A 25,532-nucleotide genomic window follows, 5' to 3' on the forward strand; every position below is an offset into this window, starting at 1 on the left:
TTGCTGTATGGTACTGCAAAAAAGTGACCAATTAGAAGGCTTCAGTATTATCTCCAACATTCTCCCAATTCCTCATCTCTAAGTACAAGATGATTTTACTAGCCCGTTTCAAGTGTTGACGTAATCTTTGTGTTGTTCGTCCGGTTTGATTATTTTTAGAATTAAGTTTCATTTTTCTAACAATTGCTGCAGACACCATATGAGCTGGGAGCCCGACATGCTGCATGCCGGCGGAGCTCATGTGCGGACTGAACTGGCAGCCCTCGAAAACGAACTCCCCTCCAAATTCCTCCAACATGATTATAGTTAAGACGATATTTACTGGTTGTGGTGAGTGCATGGCGCCGATGAGCCTTAGCACCATCACGGAGTTGGATTCCAGGGCCTGATTTTCATTATCAGCTGGGAGTAAGTGATGTTTGCATGTGCTTTTCTTAGGCATCATTGCCGCAGGTTACTGCATTCAAACATAAAAACCGATCATTCTTCGGCCATGTATTGGACGAAATTTATGGATATTATATTATGCCTTTTGAGGAGTGTGGCTTGTGATTTGTTTCGACTTGGAAAAGTTTAACATTGGAAAGACGCACTGATTGATTTATTCTAACATAAAGAATAAACAAATAAAGAAAATTGAAACGTTTTTTTAGCATGCTTACAACCATTAATCAGTTAAACTTCTCAAACCAAACTTAATTAGATATAGTACAGTAATTAAACATGGTGGCTACTAATTTTTTAATTTAAACAAATGGATTTCAAAATTTCCAGGAGTACTAATTAACTCAAAGATTTTACCCTACCAATGCCAAATAATTATAGAACTAAAAAAAAATCCCAAACACCTTCTCCCATGTGCAAACTACTCGGGCATCAACTTTGCTCTCAACATTAACCATGAAAAGAAAAAAGAACTTGAAACGTGTCAAAAGCAGTTTATGAAAATTATTCGGCAGAAGATGTTATAACCATCACAAGTGTAAATATCTTAAGGGAACTGCAAAAGCATAGTAGCCTTGAATTCCAGAAATTAACAAATGAAGTTCTGTGCCACACGAGCCGAAGGTGATTATCCTTATCTGCCACTCTTTTTAGCCCGCTTTCCTTGGCCTTTCTTTGGTGGTCCCTTTCCACGACGCTTCAACATTTCGAGTCTGTTCAATCGCCTGTCGTAATTGATCAAGTTCAAGTCAGACATCACTCGTAAATATAGTGAAAAAGAGGCAGCAGTATTAACATGACATTTCAAAACATAACAAATGACATGATAGATTGATAAGAAAGTCTCCATTGATCACGAAGACTAAATCAATCTTGAGCTAGTTTCTCTATTGGACACTTCTGTGTTCCTAGTTGCAAAGAAATGCATTTCACAATAACACTTTCCTTGAGAAGTGATTCCTTTTCTTAATGTTTGCTGTAATGAATATATATTCCCATCTGAATTTGTTCCAATTCTCAATGAAACACAGACCTAGAAGTTCCACAAAGTGGTACTCATGTTAACAACCACCTCATTTAAAAGCTTCAGCTGTTAACATAATTATCTTAACACAGACCCCTCACATGCAAACCCTGCACGTAAACCTTTCTTTTATAAGTGGGTGACGATGAGATTTGGATCCCGGGACTTCTTGTTTGGTCTGGCTTTGATACCATGTTAGACTACCACCTCATCCAAAAGCTTAAGCTGTTATAGAGGAAATCATTCTAATATTAATATCTACCCAGTACATGGTAAAACAGCAACGGGCCAAGAAACTGATGGCAGCCAGTAACTGTTGAGATCCTAAAAGATGAATTCCATCCCATTTGGCCACTTTAACCAAAACAAACTTTCATAATATGATCACCCATTCCATTCCTCTAAAACATGCTAGAAGTGACTTCGGAGGGTATTAACTGTCCATCGAGCAATCTTTCCATACGCATTTCTAATTGCATAATACGCAGTTTGTAAAAGCTGCTGCTTTTCTCTTTGCAGTCAACTGCCATCCTATGATAGAGTTGCACCTTAGGAGACTGCATATTTGCATACACACTGTCCTTCATTATTGGGCATTTCCTTCCAAGATTAGCATAAAGCTAAATTCAAGTGCTTCTCTTATCCATCAAACCAAGCACTCATGGGAATACATGCATAAACATGAAGTAACACTCATAAAGTAAACAATGTATTTAATATATTCTTACTCTTGCTCTCGACGGGCCATGACAAGGGGATCATCTTTGTTGATGTCATAAGGGTACCACGCAGCAACTTTGTCACCGATGAGCTTTTTTCGTAGTATTTTATGAGGGGATCTTTGCCCAGTCGGGTTGAGCACATGACCGAAAATCCTAGCTCTCGCCTCAGTAACTCCTCTCTTGGCTGCTTCAGCCAAGACATTCTTCAAGCTCCCTAAGCCGCTGCAGACGCTCATCCTTCTGTTCTCACAATTTCCTACCTGACTCCAATAGAAAACCCAGATTAGAACATTGCGATACAACAAGAATATTCAAACAATTCATTAATTCCAAGAGAATTACTTATATCTTTCATGGGCAATTTGACAAACACCTGGGCCGCAACAAAAAAACCAAACTAACAAGCACAACATTCAATATCTCTGCTTAATAGAAACTCAAAAGGGAAACTTCCCTATGCCTTTAGGAATGGGACCGAAATAGCATCATAGAAGAAAGAGCAGTAGCCGAACCAACTGACATAGCTAGATCATCATCAAAAGATTTTCAATACCTTTCACTCTCAAGTGCTAGCATCAAATCAAGGAGCCTTCAACGGCGAACGAATTTGAACCCGAATGCGTGCCTTATATTGAACAAATTCTTGATCTCATGTACATTAATCGCTTCAGAAAAAAAAATGTGTGTTAATAAATGATAAGCGATATAATAAAACATGAGGGTAAAGTAGGAGCCTACCGGAAGAAGAACAGCAAGTGAGAAAGAGAACGCAGGAGTACGACTTGCGAGTGTAGTTTAGGGTTGTCTAAATCGCATTAGCTCTCGCTCAAAATACATTAAAGTCGCACCCAAGTTTGTCTGCCAAGTGCAAATTACAATTTTCACTGTATACACCACTTATCATTTTTACTGTCTTATTATTATGCTTCAAAAATATATGTTTTAGATTATTAAAAAAATATAATATTGCTAACTTAAATGTATACCAAAAAATTGAGCAGAAACAAAATTCCATATGCAAAATTCCATTTTTTTTTCTATAAATTTAGGTTGTTAGTATTTTTTATCCTATAATTTATTCTATTTACACATTTAGTCTTTTTTTTTTTATACGAATTAGTCCTAAACATCTTATATTTGGTCTTTTTTTGACCAATTTAGTCATCTGTTGACAATTTTGGTCTTCTTTACACTGTAATAGATATATTTTTTATCATACAATTATGAGTCGTTACGATAAAAAATGTCAATATATGACCAAATTTGCCGGAAAATGACCAAATATAAGATGTTTAAAACTAAATTCGTAAAAAAATGACTAAATGTGTAAATAAAGTAAATTACATGACCAATAGTGCTAATAAACTAAAGTTACAAGACCAAAAATATAATTTTTCTAATTTTATATCGAATTAATAATTTATATTATATATTAAGGGAGATTACCTCTTTATATTTCCTTGACATGGGCCCACCATTTGGTGATAACATTTAAGGACCAGGAGTACCAAAAGAATTAAAGTTTGAAAACCAAAATTACAACCCTAAATTGTTTGAGAATCAAAATCGCATTAGTGACTATATTTAAAGACAAAAATGCATGTATCCCTTTATTAAGATTACTATCAACATATTTAGCATATTATGTACTTTCGACACGTACGCTAAATATATGAAAACATTCAATAATATATATTATAAATTTACAATTAATTAAGATCTCAAAATAATATTCTTTTTTATGCAATACAAGGTTGCTTCGTTGTTATTGTTTTTTCTTTTTAAATTAAGTTTCATTATTTTTGAAAAACATATAAATGAATAATTTGAAAAGTTTGATTCAATTTCGTGTACCAAATATAGAATTGATATACCAAAATTATTCATTCTAAAGTTTATTCTGTTTCCTCAAATTTATTTTTACATATCAATCATGATTTCAGTCCAACTCGAAATCAATCATGACTTTATAGAAATATAGTTCTTTTTTATTAATCGAAATTTTAAATTAAAACAATAAATAAATAAATTTTTTTACCAATCAAATAATTCGAACTCATAAAATAATTAAAAAATATTTAAATTATTATCATGGACATTATCTTTTAAAGAATAAAAGAATGAAAGTGCAAAATAGGCCAATAAAAAATTGGAACGATTAATGTGTTTTTTTTTTTAAATAATAGTATAGATATTTAGATATTGTTTGTTTGAACTTAGAAATTTTAATTTGATTAATAATATATTTTACAATCCAAATAATTAATTTTGTAAAGTAAGATGTAATGTTGAAGACAATGACAGTAAAATTAACCGCCACAACCACACGCACAATTTATCCCACGCTCCTTCAATCTAGCAAAATCTTTTATCCCCCGCTCCTTCGGTCTGCCAAGATACTCGCTCCCGTTCCCCGCCCATCTACACTCACTGTCATCCCCCTCGCCGCAGATTCCATCTTTACAGCAACGTACCGTGTTCTTCAGAATCCTCGAAATACCCCATGGAGAGGGCATTGGAGTTGGCCCGTGCGAAGGACACCAAGGAGAGACTGGCGGGGGTCGAGCGTCTGCACCAACTCCTTGAGGCTTCTAGAAAGAGTTTGTCGCCATCGGAGACGACTTCACTAGTCGACGTCTGCTTAGATCTTTTGAAGGACAATAATTTTCGTGTATCGCAGGGGGCATTGCAGGCACTCGCCTCCGCCGCCGTGCTCTCTGGCGATCACTTTAAGTTGCACTTTAATGCCCTGGTCCCTGCGGTGGTTGAGAGGTTGGGTGATGCCAAGCAGCCCGTCAGGGATGCTGCGAGGAGGCTACTGCTTACTCTCATGGAGGTAAGTGTATAATTTTTCATGCACTAATGTACTCTGGATGCTTATTCATTATATACCTGGAGGATTTTATTCCCTGAAATTTCGGTTGGTTCTAGTGGTTTAAATTTTATGATTTTGGATTTACTCTACCGATCAAGGTAAACCACAGTGGCGTTGCCGAGTGGTTTTTGTGAGATGGGGAAGAACTACTTACTAAAATAATAATTGAAATTATTTTTGGTTTCATCCACTCCCATTCAGTCATCGTCCAACCTTCCAATAACCCAATACTGAATGCGGTTGCGCTTGGTTTATGCCTGCTAAGGGTTTACAATTTTATGATTCTAAATTACTAATAGATGTTGCATTCGCCTCTCACCTATAGCTGAATTGTTAATGACTTCATGTTTCTGCCTAATTTACTCTGTCAAGATGTCATCATATTTATCTATAGCTGGATTAGGAATGTTGTTCTTTTGAAAATTTATGAAGACAATAGGGTTTAGATGGCGAAGAAGCGACATCTGATAGGGGAAAGGATTCTACTTCAGTTGCCGTAGTTGACCCTAATCTTTATATGTTTTTCTTGTAGAGTAGGGCACCAAAACTCAGATGTACACCAAATTTTTTGAACTGAATAGAACAATTCTCCAATGTCATCTTGTAGAGCTCAATCTGCTTATTCAACTTGATACTCCGAAAGCATTTGTCCTGAAAATGACATCTTACCCAAATAAATAAATAGCATGTAAATAACATCTTACCCAAATAAATAAATAGCATGTAAGTGACATCTTATAAATTGAACTCTCCAATCAACTAAGTTGCTGCGAACCAGAGGAGTCATGATTAAACACTAATTTAACAAAGAGTTGCTTGATTAATGAGCAACAAACCACATGCTATTGCATAGCCTCTATACAATATAGAATATATATAAACTTGTCTCAGTTAATAAAGAGACAATACATTTGTCAAACTAACTAGATTTTATTGTAATATAAATAATAGAGACAAACCTCTTTGACACCCTTGACATTATCACATAACTGATTTCACAAGCACTAATCCAAATATTATTTGACAATATCATATGACTGGCTAAACTCTAATGAAAGAGATCTAGATCAAAATTGGATAACTTGATGATATCTTGTGGAAGTGCAGAAGAAATTTTGAAACCAATTTACAAATTGGGATAATTTATAAAAACATTTTAAGACTTACTGAAAATATTGCTAATCCTAATTATATGGTTCTAAAAATGCAATTTAACTTCTACTTTTCCGTCCAAATTTGAATTTAACAGCCATGTCCACATTCTTGGGCTAAAGACTAGGGGAATTGGGGTTTTTGGGACTAAGCATGGGCAACTCTTCCGAATTTTTGGACGTTTTAAAAACATTCGTAAAGTAGCTGAAATTTGCACATTTGTGTTCCTGTGGGATTAAATATGTAGTTTTGTCTCTTTCCTTTGTAGTCATTGCAACTTGCTACACACTTTTTCCACCCCATGCAAACACAATTTTGGCGGTAGTATACTTGCTTGTTAGCCTAATCCTTGCTGCTTACAGTTTGATAGCTTATTGTATGTTTCAAAAGGGCCGTACTTGTGAAAAAAATTGCTCATTGCCACCTTTTCAGCATTTTCCTATTCTGAAATGTTTATTTGCTTGAGCACTTCAGAAAGAAAAAATCCAGAGATTCTGTAAGGTTCTTGTGCTATGTTGTTAGGTCAGATTTTCTCATTTTTTTGAACAGTAGCAACAGTAGGAAATTGCTTGTTTTCGATCTGTAACAGTGTCTATATCTCAGTCTAAATTCCATGCTTTTGCAACATTCTAATCTCTAAAGCCCAAAGCTTGATAACCGCATTATAAGATCTTTTGATAATGAGTTAGCGGCTTCGTGATCATGTTCCATAGACAATTATACTTTTGACCATAGTACTTAATGGCGCATGCCTGGGCACCATCCGGGCTGTTGCCGAGGGGCGCGTGAGGTGCTCCTTTTTAAGCCCAGGCCTTTTTATGCTTGGGCCCATCAAAATTTAAGAAAGAAAAAAACTAATAAAATAAGGAACATCAGGCGAATTAAACCCCTCGTGACTGTTGGACTGCATGCATGTTACAACATAATATTTCACGAGAATTACAACTATTGGTATCCTGAGTTCGAGTCTTCTGCTGTTGATTATTCCCAGGGCCACCACCAAGAAAGTTTTCTTTCTTTTTTCTTCTGGCACTGATAATTTCTGTTCTTCTTTTGTTTTTCTTTTCAGTTTTGTCTTTCTCTTACTCCATTTCTTTCTTTTCTTTTCTTCATAGACTTACTCTGTTTCTGTTTATTCTTTTGTTATCTTGTCTCTGATTCTGATACTATGTAATGTAACTATGTAGTTTATGTTCTTTAAGTAAGTATAAATGTAAATTGAAGTTATCACTTTTCATATATTTATTATTTGTTTATTGATTAAAGTATGCTATACTAAAGTAATTCAACTATATGCTTTAGTTTAGCATAATATATAGAGTTACTACATATTATTTAAATTTTAATTTCTGAAATTGCTTCTCTGATTTTTGAAAGGAAAAAAATATAAGTATTATTTATTTATTTTAATTTCTTATACATTATTCTGGTCGAAAAATATTAATGTATATAAATATATAAATTATTTTTTACATTTGCACCGTCCTTCAAAAAGGCGGGTGCCATGCGCCATTAACTACTATGCTTTGGACTGTGGAGGTCCATCAGAGTGTTCTGCATTCCCTTTGTGCAGCCTATAAAATTAGGACCTTTTTCATGGAATCGGATGTACTGTGCAGAATTGTGAATGTTAACTTTAGTGCAGGTTTCTTCACCCACGATCATTGTTGAAAGAGCTGGATCTTATGCTTGGATGCACAAAAGCTGGAGAATTCGTGAAGAGTTTGCTCGTACAGTGACATCAGCTATTGGTCTCTTTGCGTCTACAGAACTACCTCTTCAACGTGCCATTCTACCACCTGTATGTTGACATCGTTATTTCTTGTTGCAGTTTCCGTATCAGGATGAAGTTTGGTAGGAAACAAGATTGTTGCTCATGCATGATTACCAAAGTGGAATTAGTGGCCTTATATGTTGTCATTTTGGATGTCAGATTTTGCAGATGTTGAATGATCCAAATCCTGGTGTAAGGAATGCAGCTATTTTGTGTATTGAGGTCCGGAAATTTTTTGATTAATTGTTTCTTTTTGTTACATAAATGGGAAAGCAGGGGTGACACTATATGGATTTCAAGCTTTTTCTTATTTAGATTTAATGGCTTAACCACTAGGTTAAACATTTTTTTTACTGATTTCAAGCTTTTTTTTGAACTCAAGTAAGTGTTTTAGTTCAATCCAGGCCCCACGGATTTCAAGCTTTTTCTTGTCTGGATTTAATGGCTTAACCACTAGGTTAAACATTTTTACTGATTTCAAACTTTTGTTTGAACTCACGTAAGTGTCTTAGTTCAATCCAGGCCCTGATTAGAAGGTATGTGGCAGTTTTTGATGGTCTGACAAGAGACTTTTAGATTGAATCCTCAATTTGTGATTCTAATTTGGTCAGAAGATTTTTGCTCAAGAAGCTTTGGAACAGGCTGGCAGCTTTAGTTGACTTTTTTACACTTTTGTATTTGTTGTAGCAGTTGTCATATTGAAATGTCTGGTTACAAGAGTCTCTAGTCCTTAGCCCAGCGTCAGATAAGTTGGAGTTACTTTATTACTGATTAATATGTCAGCATATGTTCTTGGAATTTTCTTTATGTATTTTATTCCCAATCAGATAGTTCTTCTGCTACTGTCAAAATGCTTAAGGATTTCTGACTAATTGATAATTAACACAGTACTGGCATCCGACAACTGCTTTACCTTCTCTTTGTTTTGAAGGAAAACTTTCCTTGTCTTTCTTTTCCTAGGAGATGTATACTCAGGCAGGACCTCAGTTCCATGAAGAACTGAACCGACATTATCTGCCTACACCAATGGTAACCATGAAGCTACCAGTTATCTTGATTTTTTTATGTGATATACTACTTATCAAGAAAATACAGCTGGATAATTTCTGATATTGATTTCATATATTTTGAGCATAATACAGAACAGAAGATCTTTTAAAAGGATTCTCCTTTACTCTTTGACATGATAATCGCTGCAGCTAAAAGATATTAATGCCAGATTAGAAGGAATTGAGCCGAAGGTTCACTCTTCGGAGGCTATTTCGAGCAATTACTCATCTAGCGATACTAAGCCTAAAAGCCTTAATCTGAAAAGAAGCAGCCCCAAGGCCAGAAGCTTGACACGTGAGGTTTCTCTCTTTGGAGGTGGGTATAAGTGCTGGACTGTGTTATATATAGTTTATTGTGTATATGCATATGAAAATCCATTCAACTATTCTTATTTAAAACTTTATTATTTCGTTAGTTTACTGCTTCACATCTCTGACTCATTTGCATCTTATGGTGCTTAGTTCATTAAATGAGTTACATGTATTTGACATGTCTGAAAATTATGTTTTACGGGCAAGTTGATTGTACAACGAATAGTTCTCTGTTCATGCAACACAAGATGGTGAAATACTGTCATTTCAATGTACAGTTTGCAACAGGTTCAGAGATGACTAGCGTCACCATGTGCTAAACTTCTTGTCTCTTTTGACTCTGAGCAGCCGATGGTGATATCACAGAGAAACCTGTTGAACCAATTAAAGTCAATTCAGAAAAGGGGCTTATCAGGGAGTTTGAGAAGATTGCTTCCACCCTTGTCCCTGATAAACATTGGTCTGTCCGAATTGCAGCCATGCAGAGGGTTGAAGGGCTTGTTCTTGGAGGTTTGTTGAATGCTGATTGCTCAATTCAAGGCCTGGTAGCCACTTCTTTCTAAATTATCATGTTAACTGCTACATCGTACATCTTATGGCCTTCCTGTCCTAACTACCGGACACATTTAAATGCACCAACTAATAGCTTTTGTGCATGTAATTATTTATTTGTAAAAAGGATTTATACTTTATGTTGACTGAAGGTGCATATGCAATCTATCTATGTTTTTTTTTGGGATCCGATATGATAATATTTAATAGTTTAGTTACATCATTCAGGTGCAGCTGATTACCCTGGCTTTCATGGGCTTCTTAAGCAGCTGGTTGCTCCTTTGAGCACACAACTATCTGATAGGCGATCAAGCATTGTGAAGCAGGTAGGCCATATGTTGATTGCATATCTTGACTCACAAAGTGCAGTCACACTTACATTAAATAAGTGGGACAGACATGGCTTTTCCTATTCATAATATGTAATTTTTCTTGTAACTTTATTCTCAGTGTTTTCTGTCGGAGGTGCTAACTTCCGCATCCTAGTCAAGTCTGCTTAAGTGTTTTATTATTCTGTTTCATGCACTTTTCTATAGTTCACCATCCTATGCTTCTTGGAAATCTATCATAATGAAAGGGCATGACAGTGGTTTATCATATGATTCACAAGGGGAACAAATGTATGGGTGTATGTTTTATTATTAGAACGTTTCTTTTTGGGTGGTTGCGTTACTCTTCATATATTGAACATACCTACAATTTTTTAATGTCATTTTTCTAAAGATGTTGAGTGGTTGTTCTTATTCACCTTTTAGGCATGCCATTTGTTAAGCTTCTTATCAAAAGATCTCTTGCGGGACTTTGAGGCATGTGCTGAGATGTTTATTCCGGTGAGGAGCTGTTCTCTAGTGTAGTTCCTTTTTGGTTAGAGATAGCCATGCTTTTTGCTTCTCACTTTCTGCTCTGTAACTCAGGTCCTTTTCAAGCTTGTTGTGATAACAGTGCTCGTAATTGCAGAATCTGCAGATAACTGCATAAAAACAGTAATGCTTTATTTTCTGCATTACCTTGTTTTACTTCATAGTATGTCTTTGATTCATTATAATTTTGATTTTTCAGATGTTGCGCAACTGCAAAGTTTCCCGTGCACTTCCTCGGATTGTTGACTGTGCAAAGAATGACCGTGCTGCTGTGCTCCGCGCGAGGTATAGTTCTTTATCCTCTTAAGTTATGGGTATAATTAACCTTGTGCTTTTACAGTAACGATTTTATTTACTAAATTAGGTGTTGCGAGTATGCTCTTCTAATCCTTGAATATTGGGCTGATGCACCTGAAATACATCGCTCAGCTGACCTTTATGAAGACCTTATTAGATGTTGCGTTGCTGATGCGATGAGTGAGGTATAGCTATTGTGTCCATAAAATCTCTTTTATTTTATAGGGATGGTGAGTGACTTGCATATTCTGTGGCAAATTATCATTTGGGCCAAATTTTAACCTCATACTTTTAATATAATTTTACTGTTTCCCCCCCTTGGGATGTCCTTGACACATAAAACTCAACAGGTACGATCTACTGCAAGGATGTGTTATAGAATGTTTGCGGAAACATGGCCTGAACGCTCTCGCCGTTTGTTTTTGTCCTTTGATCCTGTTGTTCAAAGGGTACATACTATCTATTGTGAACTTTCATTCTGCGCCCTTCAACTACTGTCAGAATTATGAACAAAATAGTACTTTTCTAGGTAATAAATGATGAGTATGGAGGAGGAATGCACAGAAGAAATGCCTCTCCTTCCATTCATGAGAGGAGTTCAAACATGTCGTTTGACCCTCAGACATCTGTATCTTCAAGTATACCTGGTTATGGAAATTCTGATATAGTTCCGATGGATAGAAGTGCAAGTTTACCTTCAGGGACATCTCTTGCCTCCAGACTAGTACCCTCACAAGCGAAGTCTGTGGGTAAAGGCACAGAACGTAGTCTGGAAAATGTGCTACACTCAAGCAAACAGAAGGTCCCTGCCATAAAAAGTACGCTGAAGCGTTTGGATATAACTCAGAAATTCCGATCGTCCAGTTTGGACCTAGGTATTTGTGTTGCATTTACTTTCTACTTTGGCTTAATTCATAACTATACTCTCCAATCGAAAACCAGTTGTCTTTGGTTTGGCAGTCTTGTCAATCTGTTGCCAAACGTCGTCAACAAAATGTAGTCAGCAAAATTCTATGCTAATTATGTTGTAATCTTTGTGTGGGTAGCTATTCATTTTCTTGCCCCTAGTGCAGGAGTTGACCCACCATCATCTCATGATCCACCATTTCCCCTTGCTATTCCAGCTTCTAGTAGTCTTGCAAACTCTTTAGTAGATACAATACCTGGTATATCTAAAGGTAATATTCGCAACGGAGGTTTGATGATGTCTGATATCATCACCCGAATTCAGGCTTCTAAAATTTCATGTAGATTATCACGTCATAGCAGTGAAGTTAGTGACCCTCTATCAGTACATTCCACTTACTCGGCCAAGAGGGCTTCTGAAAAAGCACAAGAAAGAGGATCTAGTGAAGAAAATGATGGTTTTAGGGAATCAAGGCGATATATGAACTCTCATGCTGATAGGCAATATTCAGACATGCCATACAGGGACTCACAGAATCACATACCGAATTTTCAGCGCCCTCTTCTGAGAAAGAATGCAGCAGGACGAATGTCTGTGGGAAGGAGAAGGAGCTTTGATGACAGTCAGCTCTCCTTGCCAGAGGAATCAAGTTATTCAGATGGTCCAGCTTCTCTTCACGAAGCTCTGACTGAAGGGCTCAATGCTAGCTCCAATTGGAGTGCCCGGATTGCTGCATTTAATTATATTCATTCTCTGCTACAGCAAGGCCCAAGAGGTATCCAAGAAATCATGCAGAGTTTTGAGAAGGTCATGAAGCTATTTTTCCAGCATCTGGATGACCCTCATCATAAAGTTGCCCAGGCGGCTCTTTCAATTCTTGCGGATCTTATTCCAGCTTGCAGAAAGCCATTTGAAGGTTACATGGAAAGGATTTTACCCCAAGTTTTCTCGCGTTTGGTAGATCCAAAGGAATTAGTAAGGCAGTCTTGCTCAACTACTTTGGCTATGGTTGGCAAAACATATGGTACTGATTCCCTTCTACCGGCTTTACTGCGTTCATTGGATGAACAGCGTTCTCCAAAGGCAAAATTGGCTGTTATTGAGTTTGCTATAGGTTCATTTAACAAGCATGCAACAAATTCTGAGGGTTCTGCCTACTCTGGCGTCCTTAAGTTATGGCTCGCAAAATTGACGCCATTGGTCCATGATAAAAATACAAAACTGAAAGAAACAGCCGTAGCATGCATGATTGCTGTGTATACTCATTTTGACTCTGTAGCAGTATTAAATTTTATCCTTGGCTTATTGGTTGAAGAACAGAGTTCCTTGAGACGAGCCCTCAAGCAGTATACTCCTCGTATTGAAGTAGACTTGATTAACTTTATGCAAAGCAAGAAAGAGAAACGTGGCAAGCCCTCATATGATTTATTTGATGTGGTTGCAACATCCTTCGACGAGGAGTATATGGGAGCGTCAAGGAAGAGCCATCTGTTTGGAAGGTATTTAGGTGCTTCCGTCAATAGTGGTGGTGGTAGAAAGTGGAGTTCTCTTCAAGATGCATCCCATCTTACAGGCTCTATTGGTAATTTAACATCTGGTGATGCCCAGGAGAACTTGCATCATCATGCGCTTGAGGCTAAAACAAACCCTGATATTCCTACTTCAAGTTACCAAACTTTGAAATATGGCTCTACTACCAGTTCTGACAGTATTCAACCTTGGTCAATAGATAGCCTTGCAAATATCGAGACCTCTTCAGCTCCACGTTTTGATACTCTGACTGGTACCAACCATCTGCTAAAGTCTGTGGACTTTGAAGTTGATAATGAAACTTCGTCCAAGGTGACACTAAATCATCCTAAATTCCCTGATCTGAAAGTGAATTTTGCTGCAGAACAAGCAGCGGCACCAAGCATTCCCCAGATTCTTCATTTGGTGAGTTTTTAACGTCCTGTCATTCCTCAAATGATTCTGCCAATTATAATTATCCTGCTTGCTCCCCTCAATTGTATCCGGATATCTCCCATTGCTGTTGTTATATACGCATGCCGATTTTATTCTGGAGGTTTCCCATCTCTGTTCTTTTCTTATTTTTTTTTGCTTTTGTCCCTATTCTTGGTAGATTTGTAAAGGGAACGACGAGAGTGTTACAGCAAACAAGCATGATGCACTTCAGCAGTTGCTTGAAGTTTCTTTATCTAATGATGATTCTATTTGGAGCAAGGTATGTTGATTGTCCAATCTATATCTCCCTTTACAGCCTTTCCTTTCTATTCTCGCAGTCAGTATCATATTAGTTCTTTTTAGGCTGCTGCACCTCCAAGTTTTGTTATATTTGGTTCCCATCTTTCCTTCATTTTTGAGGGGCTGGAAGGTATGACTGAAACAAGCACCAAACTTCCTGACTCCTCTAACCTGTTGATAGTTATTTCTCTTCCTTCATGTGAGCATGTTTCATAGTAGTCAAATTCCTTTGACTAAATCCTCTTTTCATGTCATTTAAATGATAATATCTATTAATTTTCATCTGTTTCACTTTCTTTATGCTATCCTTTCTTTGTCTTGGATTTCTTTTACCCTTTTTTTTTTGGGATGGGTGGGGGTGGGTTGGGGGGCCTCAGCGGGGTTGTTTCTAGCTACTTAATAGTATCTCTTCCCCTTAGGTTATGTATTTTTATGTTTTGGCATGGAGTCCTTTATTGGAGGCAGTTTTACCTTTTCTGCTGATGCTGAAAAATATATTTATTGTTCATTTTTGTAGTTACTGTAGCTAGTTAATATGCATCAGTTGCATTCCGTTGCTAATATTTGCACGTTTCAGTATTTCAATCAGATATTAACGGCTATACTTGAAGTGCTGGATGATTCTGATTCAACTATTTGTGAGCTGGCTCTTGCAGTGATTGTTGAAATGTTGAAGAATCAGGTCTGGTGACATATGTGTGAACTTTAGATTATGTAAACCAAAGATATCCCTCTCTAGCAATTTCATTCATCCTCATGAGCTTTTCTTACTTTTTGCAGAAAGATTCGATGGAGGATTCTGTTGAGATTGTGATTGAAAAGCTGCTTCATGTGACAAAGGACAGTGTTCAAAAAGTATCAGTTTTTCTTGAACTAACTCAGTTTCTCCCCACTGTCTTCTCTCAGTCTTATTGTTTCAGCTTTCTGCAGGTGTCTAATAAATCAGAGTATTGCTTTACTATACTTTTGTCTCAATATGACCCATTTAGATGTTTACGTGTAAGGACTACTGAATGGCCTTTTATAACTAGATACCAGTTGTTTTGGACTTCCTCTAGTCATTTGTTAATGTAACAAAGGTTTTGATTTCTGATCTTGCCTTGGTATTTTTGTCCATCACTATTGCAGGTTATTGTTCCTTCTCTTGTTACTGAAGATGAGAAAACTCTCATGACAATCATAAACTGTTTGACAAAGGTAAACTCTCTCAGACTTTTATTTGCTTGTAAGAGCAATGGCCAATTTCCAATTTCCTTCTTAAAAGAACAGCAAAGGACAGTCTTATATTTTTGGATTCCTTGTCTTTTTCCATTAGGGGATCTTTCATGTTACATTTGATTTGGTGATTCTGGATATAACTTGGTAACATAAGACTGAATTGCCAATATTTTTAACGGATCTTAACTATTCTATGAGGCTGTGCTGGATAGAAAGTTCTCAGCTATACCCTCCTCATAAGTAGGAACGCATCCTGCAATTTGTACATGTCTGTCTATCTGTTATATCATTCATCATATCTTCAGAATAACTTGCGCTGCTTGAGCTGATCATTTATTAGCTATGGTGTAAAAGACCTTTTTTTTAATTATTTATCTCGTGTATAAGATAACAGTCTGTCTATCTTAATTTTGTTCTTGTATACAAAAGACTGAGAATCTTTTTACTTCCTGAATGGTGAATATGGGTTATAGCTATGGATCAGTCTCAAGATCTGTTATTATTTTTTCCATGAAAAATCTGTAGAACCAGTGTCCCCATCGGTGACTATTTGCAAATATTTGCTTTTGAGGATTTGTGAGGGTAGATGTGGAACCTAAGGTGTTTGTCAACTCCGACCTGTTGAGGATTGTTATGTTACTTGGCTTCTGTATGCAGCTTGTGGCCCGACTGTCCCAAGAGGAACTGATGGCTCAACTGCCCTCATTCTTGCCAGCTCTCTTTGATGCATTTGGGAATCAGAGTGCTGATGTTCGCAAGGTGAGCATCATCATTCTTTGTTTACTTATTTAAGAAAACAAAACAAAACAAAACTACTAAAAATTTTAACATGTAGTTTGCCTTCTAATTGAGTTTTGTTTTTGAAAAAAGAAATTTATTTTTCAGCATAATCACAATATATTTGCCGATTAACTTTTTGTGTGGGACATTTGGTGAGTTCAAACTGGAGCTTTAATTGTTATAAACTTGTTTCTACACTTTATTGCTACTGATTTGCTAGCTTAAAAACAAAACCGTTCATTAGTTCTGATTATATGTGGAATTATCACGGAAGGCTGCTGGCATTGGCTGGCAGCATCAAAACGTTTACCGTTTCCGCCTTTTTCCTTTTGGATTATAGTCTAACACCCACTGCATCTGAATTTATGCCCATTTGGCATGTGATTGCAGACTGTTGTATTCTGTCTAGTTGACATTTATATCATGCTGGGGAAAGCATTTTTGCCATATCTGGAGGGTCTTAACAGCACACAACTAAGGTTGGTGACGATTTACGCGAACCGAATATCCCAGGCTAGGACTGGTACCCCAATTGATGCTACTACCCAATGATGGGTGTTTTTAGTTTGGTTGTGTTGTATTTCGGGATTGTTAATTTTGATCTTTCAACTTTTGTGCCTTTTTGTATATTATGTGAAATATCCTAGGAAAGGGTTGAGCTGGTGTTGCAATTCATTCTGTAAGGTTCATTCTATTTTTTTGACCCATTTGGTCAGAGGAGTCGAGATAATTGTAGTTGAGTGTGTGTAGGAGTCGTGATGCTAATTTGTGGCGATAATTGAAAAATTCCTTTTTCCCCTCATCTGTTTCTCGGTTGAAGCCCATGGGCCATGTGTGAGCTTTCCTTTTCATGTTGGCGTTTTATTGATTTTTGTAATATTATTCAACTTTCAAATCATAAATAATTACAGTAATATTTAAATTGAAAGAACTGAAAAAATAATTAGTGCACTTATTAGAAGATCGATATTAACTTTAATATGAATGGGTAGGTTTGTTTCACTTTGGTCATGCAGATGAATTAGTTAAAGATACATATAAGCTGCAAATGCATGGTGCTAATTCTTCAGCACTATAGTTGCTAATGATTTAGAATTTTTACCCACACCCAAAATTGGAAAATCCCCCAATATTCTTTGCCACTTGGTAACAATTTTAAATATCTCGTGCTATCTAATTCAGTTGTCAGCATTTCATTTTTAATTTAATCTTATCCCATTAAACTTTGATAAATAGTGCACATATAAATTTTGATATCATGAATAATTAGTTCTATACCCGAGTCAATTGAAAATAAATCCCATCTCTCTCTCTCTCTCTCTCTCTCTCTTATCATGTACAATGCCTTGTATTTTTGAGTTTTATGTTCTTTGACGAAGTTATATGATATTTATTATCTTTAGAAAAAATCATGAGATGTACATTAAATGAATGTCTTCCAAAATTCATTGTTTTAAATGGCTATATAATAGAGGTTACTATTAAAAAAACAAAGCATAAAGTGCCAAAGGCAACATGAATTTAGAAATACTAAAAAAATTACAATATTTTATATAAATATAAAAGTTTGTAGACCCTAGGTTCCAAACAAATATGGAACCTCGAGAATTTTTTTAGAAAGTTCTATAAATAAAAATAAAAGTTTTTTATAATATTTAATAATATTTTTTACTCTCGAGGTGATATTTACAAAAAAATTGATATTACTCTCGATTGATTGATTATGACCTATTGCAAGTCAGATATTTTTTTTTTTTTTAAACTAAACTAGTGAAAATTTCTCAAATGCATTAATGCGTGGAAACTTATGAAGGTAGTTTGGTTATAAAAAAATTTATTTGACCTGCAATAAGTTAGTAATAAGTCAAGAAGGAGTTAATATAGATTTTTTTTGTTAATATTAACAAATTTTGGTGATTTTGATTGACGGAGACGAAATCAAACTTTAGGGATGCTATATATAATAGAATGTGGGTGTATAATTACATCATGCTAAATGCTAGCCTTGTGATGCAGGTTGCAAATGCCCCTAATGATGTTATGAGTAGGTTGGTAGTGGAGTTAAATGGCATGGTCAAAGTGCTGGAGTTATCCTTGAAGGTAAGACAGTTTAGTGTAATTGAGATGTGCCTCCATTCATGAAATACTTATTGTCTTTCTACATTTTCAGAGGCAGCCTTTGTTGCTTGTTGCTCAAGAAGCGGAGAGTGACTTGGGAAATATGCAATAACATCTTATTATTAAGTTACCTTCCTTATATTAGGTCAAAAATACATTTGCTCTTTGCAAAATATACGAGTGTCGATGAAATTTATCATAAGAGGTGTATTTATGAAAATTTACAACAAAATAGAAAATATATTTGTAATTACAATTACAACTTCAGGGGTGCATTCGTTATTTTACAAAGAACAAATACATAATTAGACATAACTTGAAGAAAGTGTCGATAGTAATTTATCCTAAATGAAACCAATGGAAGCTAGAATATTTTATTGTCCTAGTGGGACTGGGCCACAAGGAAAACCACTAAAGTTCTACCACCCAACATTTCATGCACTAGACTGGTAATCTATGTGTCTGATATTTTTCAAACATTGCATGTGTATGTATTCGGCCCAACAAATCATATCTTATTATTGGATATTAAAGAAATTTAGTTGTAGCCAAAATCTTTAAGTCATTATCTCATTACTGAATTTTAGTAAATGGATCCTATGATCTCACATGTCCTTTATTTAGATTGGCATTACAAATTTGAAGCTGATTTGATGTTGAAGGTGACACACCCCGTCTCAGAACTTGTTGATTGCCATAATATAAATCTTGAAATTCTGTTTTGCACTTTTTTCATACAACAACGTTACGATGTTTCAGACAAACTTGTTTGATTTAAAATTTAAAAATAAAATGTTGTGTTATATATATATATATATATATATATATATTTATGTGTATTGTGCGTATTTTGGTGTGCTTGCATTATTATAGACATAAAAAAAAAAGAATTATTGTCACTCATCAATCATCATTGTCAAATAATGGTCTCGTTTGGGTGACAATGATAAATGCAGCTCTCTTTGTCCCTTTCAAGCATTATCGTGCACTCCACATTTCCATTTTTGAATTATAAATTAAAATTTTATATAAATATTTTTATGAATTATTGATTTTACCCACCCTCAAATTTTTTTTTTTATATTTTAAAATATTTTAGCAAGGATAAAATAGTAATGTCCACTTCACCATCTAAAAACTATACAATTATTTTTCATTTGAATTTTTTAGATTTTTAGAAACTTGGTGAGACATATATGTTGAGGATTTTTAGAAAATAATATAAATAAAATATTGATAAAGAAACTTGTGTCACCATCACTAAAATTAAACAGGCCTGCTACTTTCAGGTGTTTAATTAATCATACCCTCCACCCATTAATAAAGATTAAAGACCGTTTATACCGTTAATTGTCCTTCTCAACAAATAAATATTAGCAATTAGCACACATATTTATATTTATACATATGAGGGAGAGGGAGAGGGACAGAGAGACAGAGACATAATTAAGAATGCAATGCTACTCCAAACACAGTAATTTTAATAATTTAAAAAATGTAGTTCAAAAGTTGTTGTTGTTATTAGATTAATATATATACCCATTAATCCTATATATACACTTTATTATTATTAGCATTAATTAAGATTACAAAGGAATCTGTATTCGGATAAGGTGTTAAATCATAGGATTAAGCACTAATCAATTATATGCAGCTAGATATATGCACTAGACTCAACATCTAAACGTTGAAATAAATGCTCAAGCTTCAATATTATATAGGGTTCAAAATATAAATTTACACTCTTTTTCCAAAAAAAAATTAGAATTACGTTTACTATTTATACCTGATTTTTTTTTATCAGAATTTGAACGAAAATGCTAATATTAGAAAAAAGAATTACATAATTTTTTTATTTTATCTTACATATAATAATTTTATATTTATAAGGAAAAAAAATACAATGATGTTAACTTTACTTACTCCATATATATAAGAATATTATATTTATTCCTTTACAAGTATAAAAATACACATAAAAATATTAAATAAGAGACAATTGCAAATTTATACAATACTTAAAGTTAGTATTTTTCGTCTATTTCCTAACAAAAAGGGGTGGGGTGCAAATAATAATCTTTTTAAGGAAGATATGTGTAATTTTAAATTTCTTTTTTAGAAAGGTCTACTAAATATAATTAACTCTATTGTGTGCATATATATTAAAATAATTTTTTTTATTAAAAGTAATTTGTTTTAGTAAATAAGAAAGCAAACACCCCCAGAAAAAGAGAAGATAGAAACCACTGTACTTGACAGAAAAAAACAAAGAGTTATTTTAATTTACTTTTAATAAGGAAAAGAGTTCTCGGGAATTAAGAAGTCAACCGATATGGGAAAAGTCTAAGGCATACACGTATGTAGATTCGAAGGTAATAAGCAATTATTCAAAATATTATAGTAAAATAAAGCAAAGAAACAAAATGTTTGATGTGACCACCTCGCTCCAAATACAAAATTGTTTGGAGTGAATGAATGATTGAGGCATGTTCACACTAATTAACCTGCCCTACCCTCCTTACCATCCCATGATTTTGACTTTTTATTAATCATCATGTTATGACACTACTTATTACAAACTTGGACACAGGCGTGGGATAATAAAAGGGTTTTGCTCCTAACCGAACAAACATTAAAAGTATTAAATATAATTTTTTAAATTATATAAAAATTGTATATAATCATATTAATATTTTAAAAAGAGTGATGCCTCATGTCTTTTCTTTCTTTCTTTTTTTTTTTTTTAATGACAATGGGATTGAGAGGAAAAATCTAAGTTCGAATCAAGACTTTCTCTTCTATTAAGAAGAGTTTATATCAATTCAATCAAATGACTGATGGTATATTCTTTATTTAGGTAATATTTAAATAAATTTATAAGTAACTGAAATTCAAACAAGGAAGAAGTTTTTTTGGTTTTCGAATGAGTTTTTTGTTATTTCTCAAAGATATTTGGAGAAACTTTTCCCTAAATTACCCAATAATCCAGTAAACACACCCCATTCTCTAAATTAGAATGAGGGTCTGCGTATACGCAGCCCAATCTTGTATGTCAGTTTTATATGATTGAACTGAGTGAAGCGTTAGCCTAACAAATTAAAGGTTTAGTACCCCATTGATACCCACTCTTGAATTTCGTTAATTTGAGTATGGAAAAATGATAGCTGAGGTCACAATCACAAACTATTAATTATGCGTGCAAGTTCAAATCGACCCGATTGATGACGAGCTATTGGACAAATCGTATTCAAACTCTAATGACACACACATGTGTATAGTGTCAATTCGTTATAAACCAAACCAAAAAAGCTTCCCGGGAGAAAATATTCATCACATCCTCCGGTAACATTTCCGAGCCCACTTCTTCCAATTCTCCAAGAAAAAGAAAAAGGAAAAAAGAAATTGAAACACCGCAGTAAGAACACGAAATTGTGAAATGAATAGAGGTGGTGGCATCTCATGTCAGGGAAAAAGGCCAAAGATTAGTTAATGACAAGTGGGGAACATTGTGGTGAAATGGGGGGTCGGGAAATGTGTCAGCGACACAAAAACACTGTATCCGATGCATTTCTATGCTATCACCCCTCTCCTCTCCTCCCCCCGCAATTATTATCTTGATGTGTTATTACAGTGTCACAATCCGAGCTGTGAGACTCAGACACACCTTATCCTCCCGAGTTATTGACAAAAAACTGAAACAGCCTCAACTCCGTTCAAATTCAGAAGAAAACAAGAAACAAAGAGGTTTCATGCGTACCGGTGGCAACGTCGGCATATTCTCTTTTTATACTCTGTTCCAGAACCAACCATGATTAACTCTGTAATAGGGCGGTGAATCTATCCATATGTAGGTTTGGGGATTGAATTTTGACCTGTTTAATCAAGTGAAGAGAGGAGAGGATCCATGAATCACTACGTGCCGGATCTTTATGAGATGGAGGAGGACTATTTGTTTCCTGCTTCTGTATTCTCCAGCCGCAAAAAGCCTACTGTGTAAGGTTTTGAATTTGGGCCAACTATTTTAATTTCAATACTGGTGTGTATATTGGCGAATTATGTGTGATGAGGTTTTGTGTTTTCGATTATAGGGGTGAAGAAGAAATTATGGAGCTGCAATGGCAAGATGGCCAAGTTGTGGTCCAGAGACCATCGAAGAAGACACCGGTTGTTGGCGGCGGTAGAAGCGGCGATGCTGTTATTCCGGCTGAGCAAGTGGTGGAGAGAGAGATCCGGTCGGGCGGCACCGAAGAGCAGCAGCAGCAGCATGTGTTTATGCAGGAGGATGAGATGGTATCTTGGCTTCAGTATCCACTTGATGACTCCTCCTACGAACGTGATTTGTACACTGATCTTTTCTGCTCCGCTCCTCCTCCCCCAACTCCAATCGCCAGCGTCGCCCCCCCTCGCATCGTGTCTGAGATCCGGCCTCCGCCGGCGCCATCTCGGCCGCCTATTCCACCGCCGACACAGAAGCCTGAAAGTTCCAGTCGAGTGCCGAATTTCGTGCATTTCTCGAGGCTGCTGAGGAACGAGCCGATATCAAAGCCGTCGCTGACCACTTCGACCGTAGTGGAGTCGAATGAATCTCCAATGGTGGCACAGCGGTCAGGGGTTTCTCACACGATGGAGGATGATAGAAGCAAGCAGGTGAACAGAGAGGGTGTGACCGCCGCGGAGGGCGGGGAATTGGGTGCCGTTGCTTGTGAGGTCACGGTGACGTCGTCACCGGGCGGCTCAGGAGCGAGTTTCTCCGCCCCTCATCAGAGGCCGGAGCCTTCTTCGACGGCGGAGGACCGGAAGCGGAAAGCCAGAGAAGCCGACGACAACGAGGGTCAGAGTGAGGTGAGCAACGACCTTACGCCGTTATTTGTTGCTTTTCTTTTCATATTAATTTAATTCTCAAAACAGAAGTACTATTTTATTATATATCTATATACATAAGTTAAAGAAGAAAAAAAGAATAGGTATCGGTGTAGCGAATGTGCGCAGGGATGGGGTCTAACGTGTGCTTATGAGGGTTTTGTCCTGTAGCGTGCGCACCCTCCCACCCTCCTTAGCCCAGAAACAGACTAACATTCAAAAAGTATAGGGGTTGCATATGCATGTTAGCATTCGGCGCAGCATCAGACGTGCCTGTACACCACGACACTCCTAGTTTTGCCCATCATGTTTGTCCGTGCATTGCATCGTGCCACGTGTATAGGCTGCATATCACCACTTCTCCACAGTTCCAACGTAAAAATATCAATAGTATAAATCAGTATTTATATAAAAGAATCATCGACGCATTATACAGTATCAGGATCTATATTATACTACTACACAAGCTTAATCCCCTACCCAACTATAATTAGAAGCATAGATTTAGATAACTAAGGTGAGTTGTTCTTGCTCTGGGCCATGGAAGAAAACTACAATAATATAAATAGGATTCGAACTCACAATTTTGGATATGTCGCCTCCGTTGACATGAGTTGCTTTGATTATCTATTGTTTTAGGATATTGAGTTTGAATCCGGTGAAGCTAAGAAGCAATGTTGTCATGGTTCAATGTCGACATCGATGAAAAGGTCTCGAGCTGCAGAAGTACACAATCTATCGGAGAGGGTCTGTAGACTATGCTTTATTTCTAGATCATGTTTATTCAGTTCATAATGTTAAACAATGCACCTTATGCAGAGGCGTCGAGATAGAATTAATGAAAAGATGAGGGCGTTGCAGGAACTCATACCTCGTTGCAACAAGGTTTGACTCTCTGCATTTTACCTTAGCCTAACTGTTTGTCTACTATTCAACCTCAGCTTTTATACTAAGTTTGCATTTTGACTTCTGAAAATTCAGTCAGATAAAGCTTCGATGTTGGACGAGGCAATTGAGTACTTGAAATCACTGCAACTGCAAGTGCAGGTAGATTTAACCCTGCCTTTGTTCATTATGTACCACCGAGTATTTGACTTGACAAATCAAGTCCTTTAGCTTATTCTTTTTTTCTCATTATTCTGTTGTTTCTGCAGATGATGTCCATGGGATATGGCACGGTCCCGATGCTGTACCCTGGCATGCAGCAGTACATTCCTGCAATGGGAATGGGCATGGGGTTTGATGTCGATGGGAATGGGCATGAACCGGCCAATGGTGCCGTATCCATCTATACTACCAGGCTCAGTGATGCCAAACCCATCAGTGGCAGCACAAATGGGTCCTCGATTTCCCATCCCAGCGTTTCATTTGCAGCATGATCCTTCCAGGATTCTGGCGCATAACCAGAGTGATCCTACGTTAAATTCACTTGTTGCCCACAACCCAAACCAGCCACCGATGCCAAACTTTGTCGATCCATATCAACAGTTTATTGGTTTCCACCAAGCATTACCTTTACCACAGGCAAGTTGAATTCCTATATAGCAAATTACCTCCCCCTTTGACGTATCATTATTTCAATTGATGAGTTCTGTCCGTTCATTTTGCAGAACCAAGCAGTGGCACAGCAGAATGCTGGCAAGCCTAGTAGCAGTAAAGAAGTTGGCAACCCTGGCAATAAGCAATCGGGTATGAAATGAATCCAATACACTGTCTCTCAGCAACTCGTATGGGATCATATGTTGAATTACAGGTTCTTGAATATTTTTGGCTGTTCAAGTGGAGTTGTGAGTGTAAAAATAGGAACTTCGCACGAGTTGGGGACCGGGATTATATATGTAACAGATGATCGTCCAATTGCAGGTTAATTTTCAAGGAATATCGCTCATGGAGATGGAGGCTTTTGTCCAACTCTAACTATATGAGAAGTAGTGACCAGTCTGCTGGCTACTGAAATGCATGTACTATCGTGTAATTATTACCATAATATCAGTTTACCTTGGATTGGTTGAAGTGCATCTCGCAATGTCAAACTTTCATAACACACCACAGGATTCACCGGCCTGGAGCCTACTGTCGGCATGGAGGGGCAGAAATATATCTCGAGAATTGTGTAATCCCTTTAACTGAATCGAGAGGCAGGAAGATCAGGGCTTCTGCCAAGGACAAGAAGTGATTCAGTTGATCATATTGGGTCGAATAGGTAGAACGGAATTTCACAATTGGAGCAGCATTGCACCAGAACGCTAATGCAAAGAGCTTACATCAGCTCTGTTTTTGTATCTTTGGAATGTCTGGCCCGGAGACTACAAGAATTTGTCAGAAGAAATATAGCAGGACAGGA

At 36.4% G+C, this 25,532-nt stretch overlaps 2 protein-coding genes and 1 pseudogene across 3 annotated transcripts; 2 read left to right on the forward strand and 1 right to left on the reverse strand.

Moving 5' to 3' along the window:
- On the reverse strand, window positions 873–3,006 carry LOC105163487. Its single transcript, XM_011081846.2, has 4 exons — window positions 2,929–3,006; window positions 2,744–2,855; window positions 2,197–2,450; window positions 873–1,169 (listed from the first exon to the last, which is right to left on the reverse strand). Exons 3-4 carry the CDS (start codon window positions 2,424–2,426, stop codon window positions 1,079–1,081), a joined length of 321 nt encoding a protein of 106 aa, XP_011080148.1. The 5' UTR covers window positions 2,427–2,450; window positions 2,744–2,855; window positions 2,929–3,006; the 3' UTR covers window positions 873–1,078.
- On the forward strand, window positions 4,555–16,809 carry LOC105163488 (CLIP-associated protein). 2 transcript variants are annotated; one of them, XM_011081849.2, is made up of 21 exons: window positions 4,555–5,026; window positions 7,863–8,018; window positions 8,151–8,213; window positions 8,952–9,020; window positions 9,191–9,356; window positions 9,701–9,862; window positions 10,133–10,230; window positions 10,660–10,734; window positions 10,819–10,887; window positions 10,964–11,049; window positions 11,129–11,246; window positions 11,412–11,510; window positions 11,591–11,936; window positions 12,135–13,903; window positions 14,091–14,192; window positions 14,790–14,894; window positions 14,993–15,067; window positions 15,143–15,211; window positions 15,341–15,409; window positions 16,088–16,189; window positions 16,601–16,809. In XM_011081849.2, the coding sequence occupies exons 1-21, from the start codon at window positions 4,694–4,696 to the stop codon at window positions 16,760–16,762; spliced, it is 4,293 nt and encodes a 1,430-aa protein (XP_011080151.1). In that variant the 5' UTR covers window positions 4,555–4,693; the 3' UTR covers window positions 16,763–16,809. The 2 variants fall into 2 exon arrangements, with proteins under 2 accessions (XP_011080151.1, XP_011080149.1); XM_011081847.2 differs by having other exon boundaries at window positions 14,993–15,211.
- On the forward strand, window positions 21,567–25,406 carry LOC105163490 (annotated as a pseudogene).

This window comes from Sesamum indicum, linkage group LG6, assembly GCF_000512975.1.
Source record: "Sesamum indicum cultivar Zhongzhi No. 13 linkage group LG6, S_indicum_v1.0, whole genome shotgun sequence".
NCBI lineage: Eukaryota > Viridiplantae > Streptophyta > Magnoliopsida > Lamiales > Pedaliaceae > Sesamum > Sesamum indicum.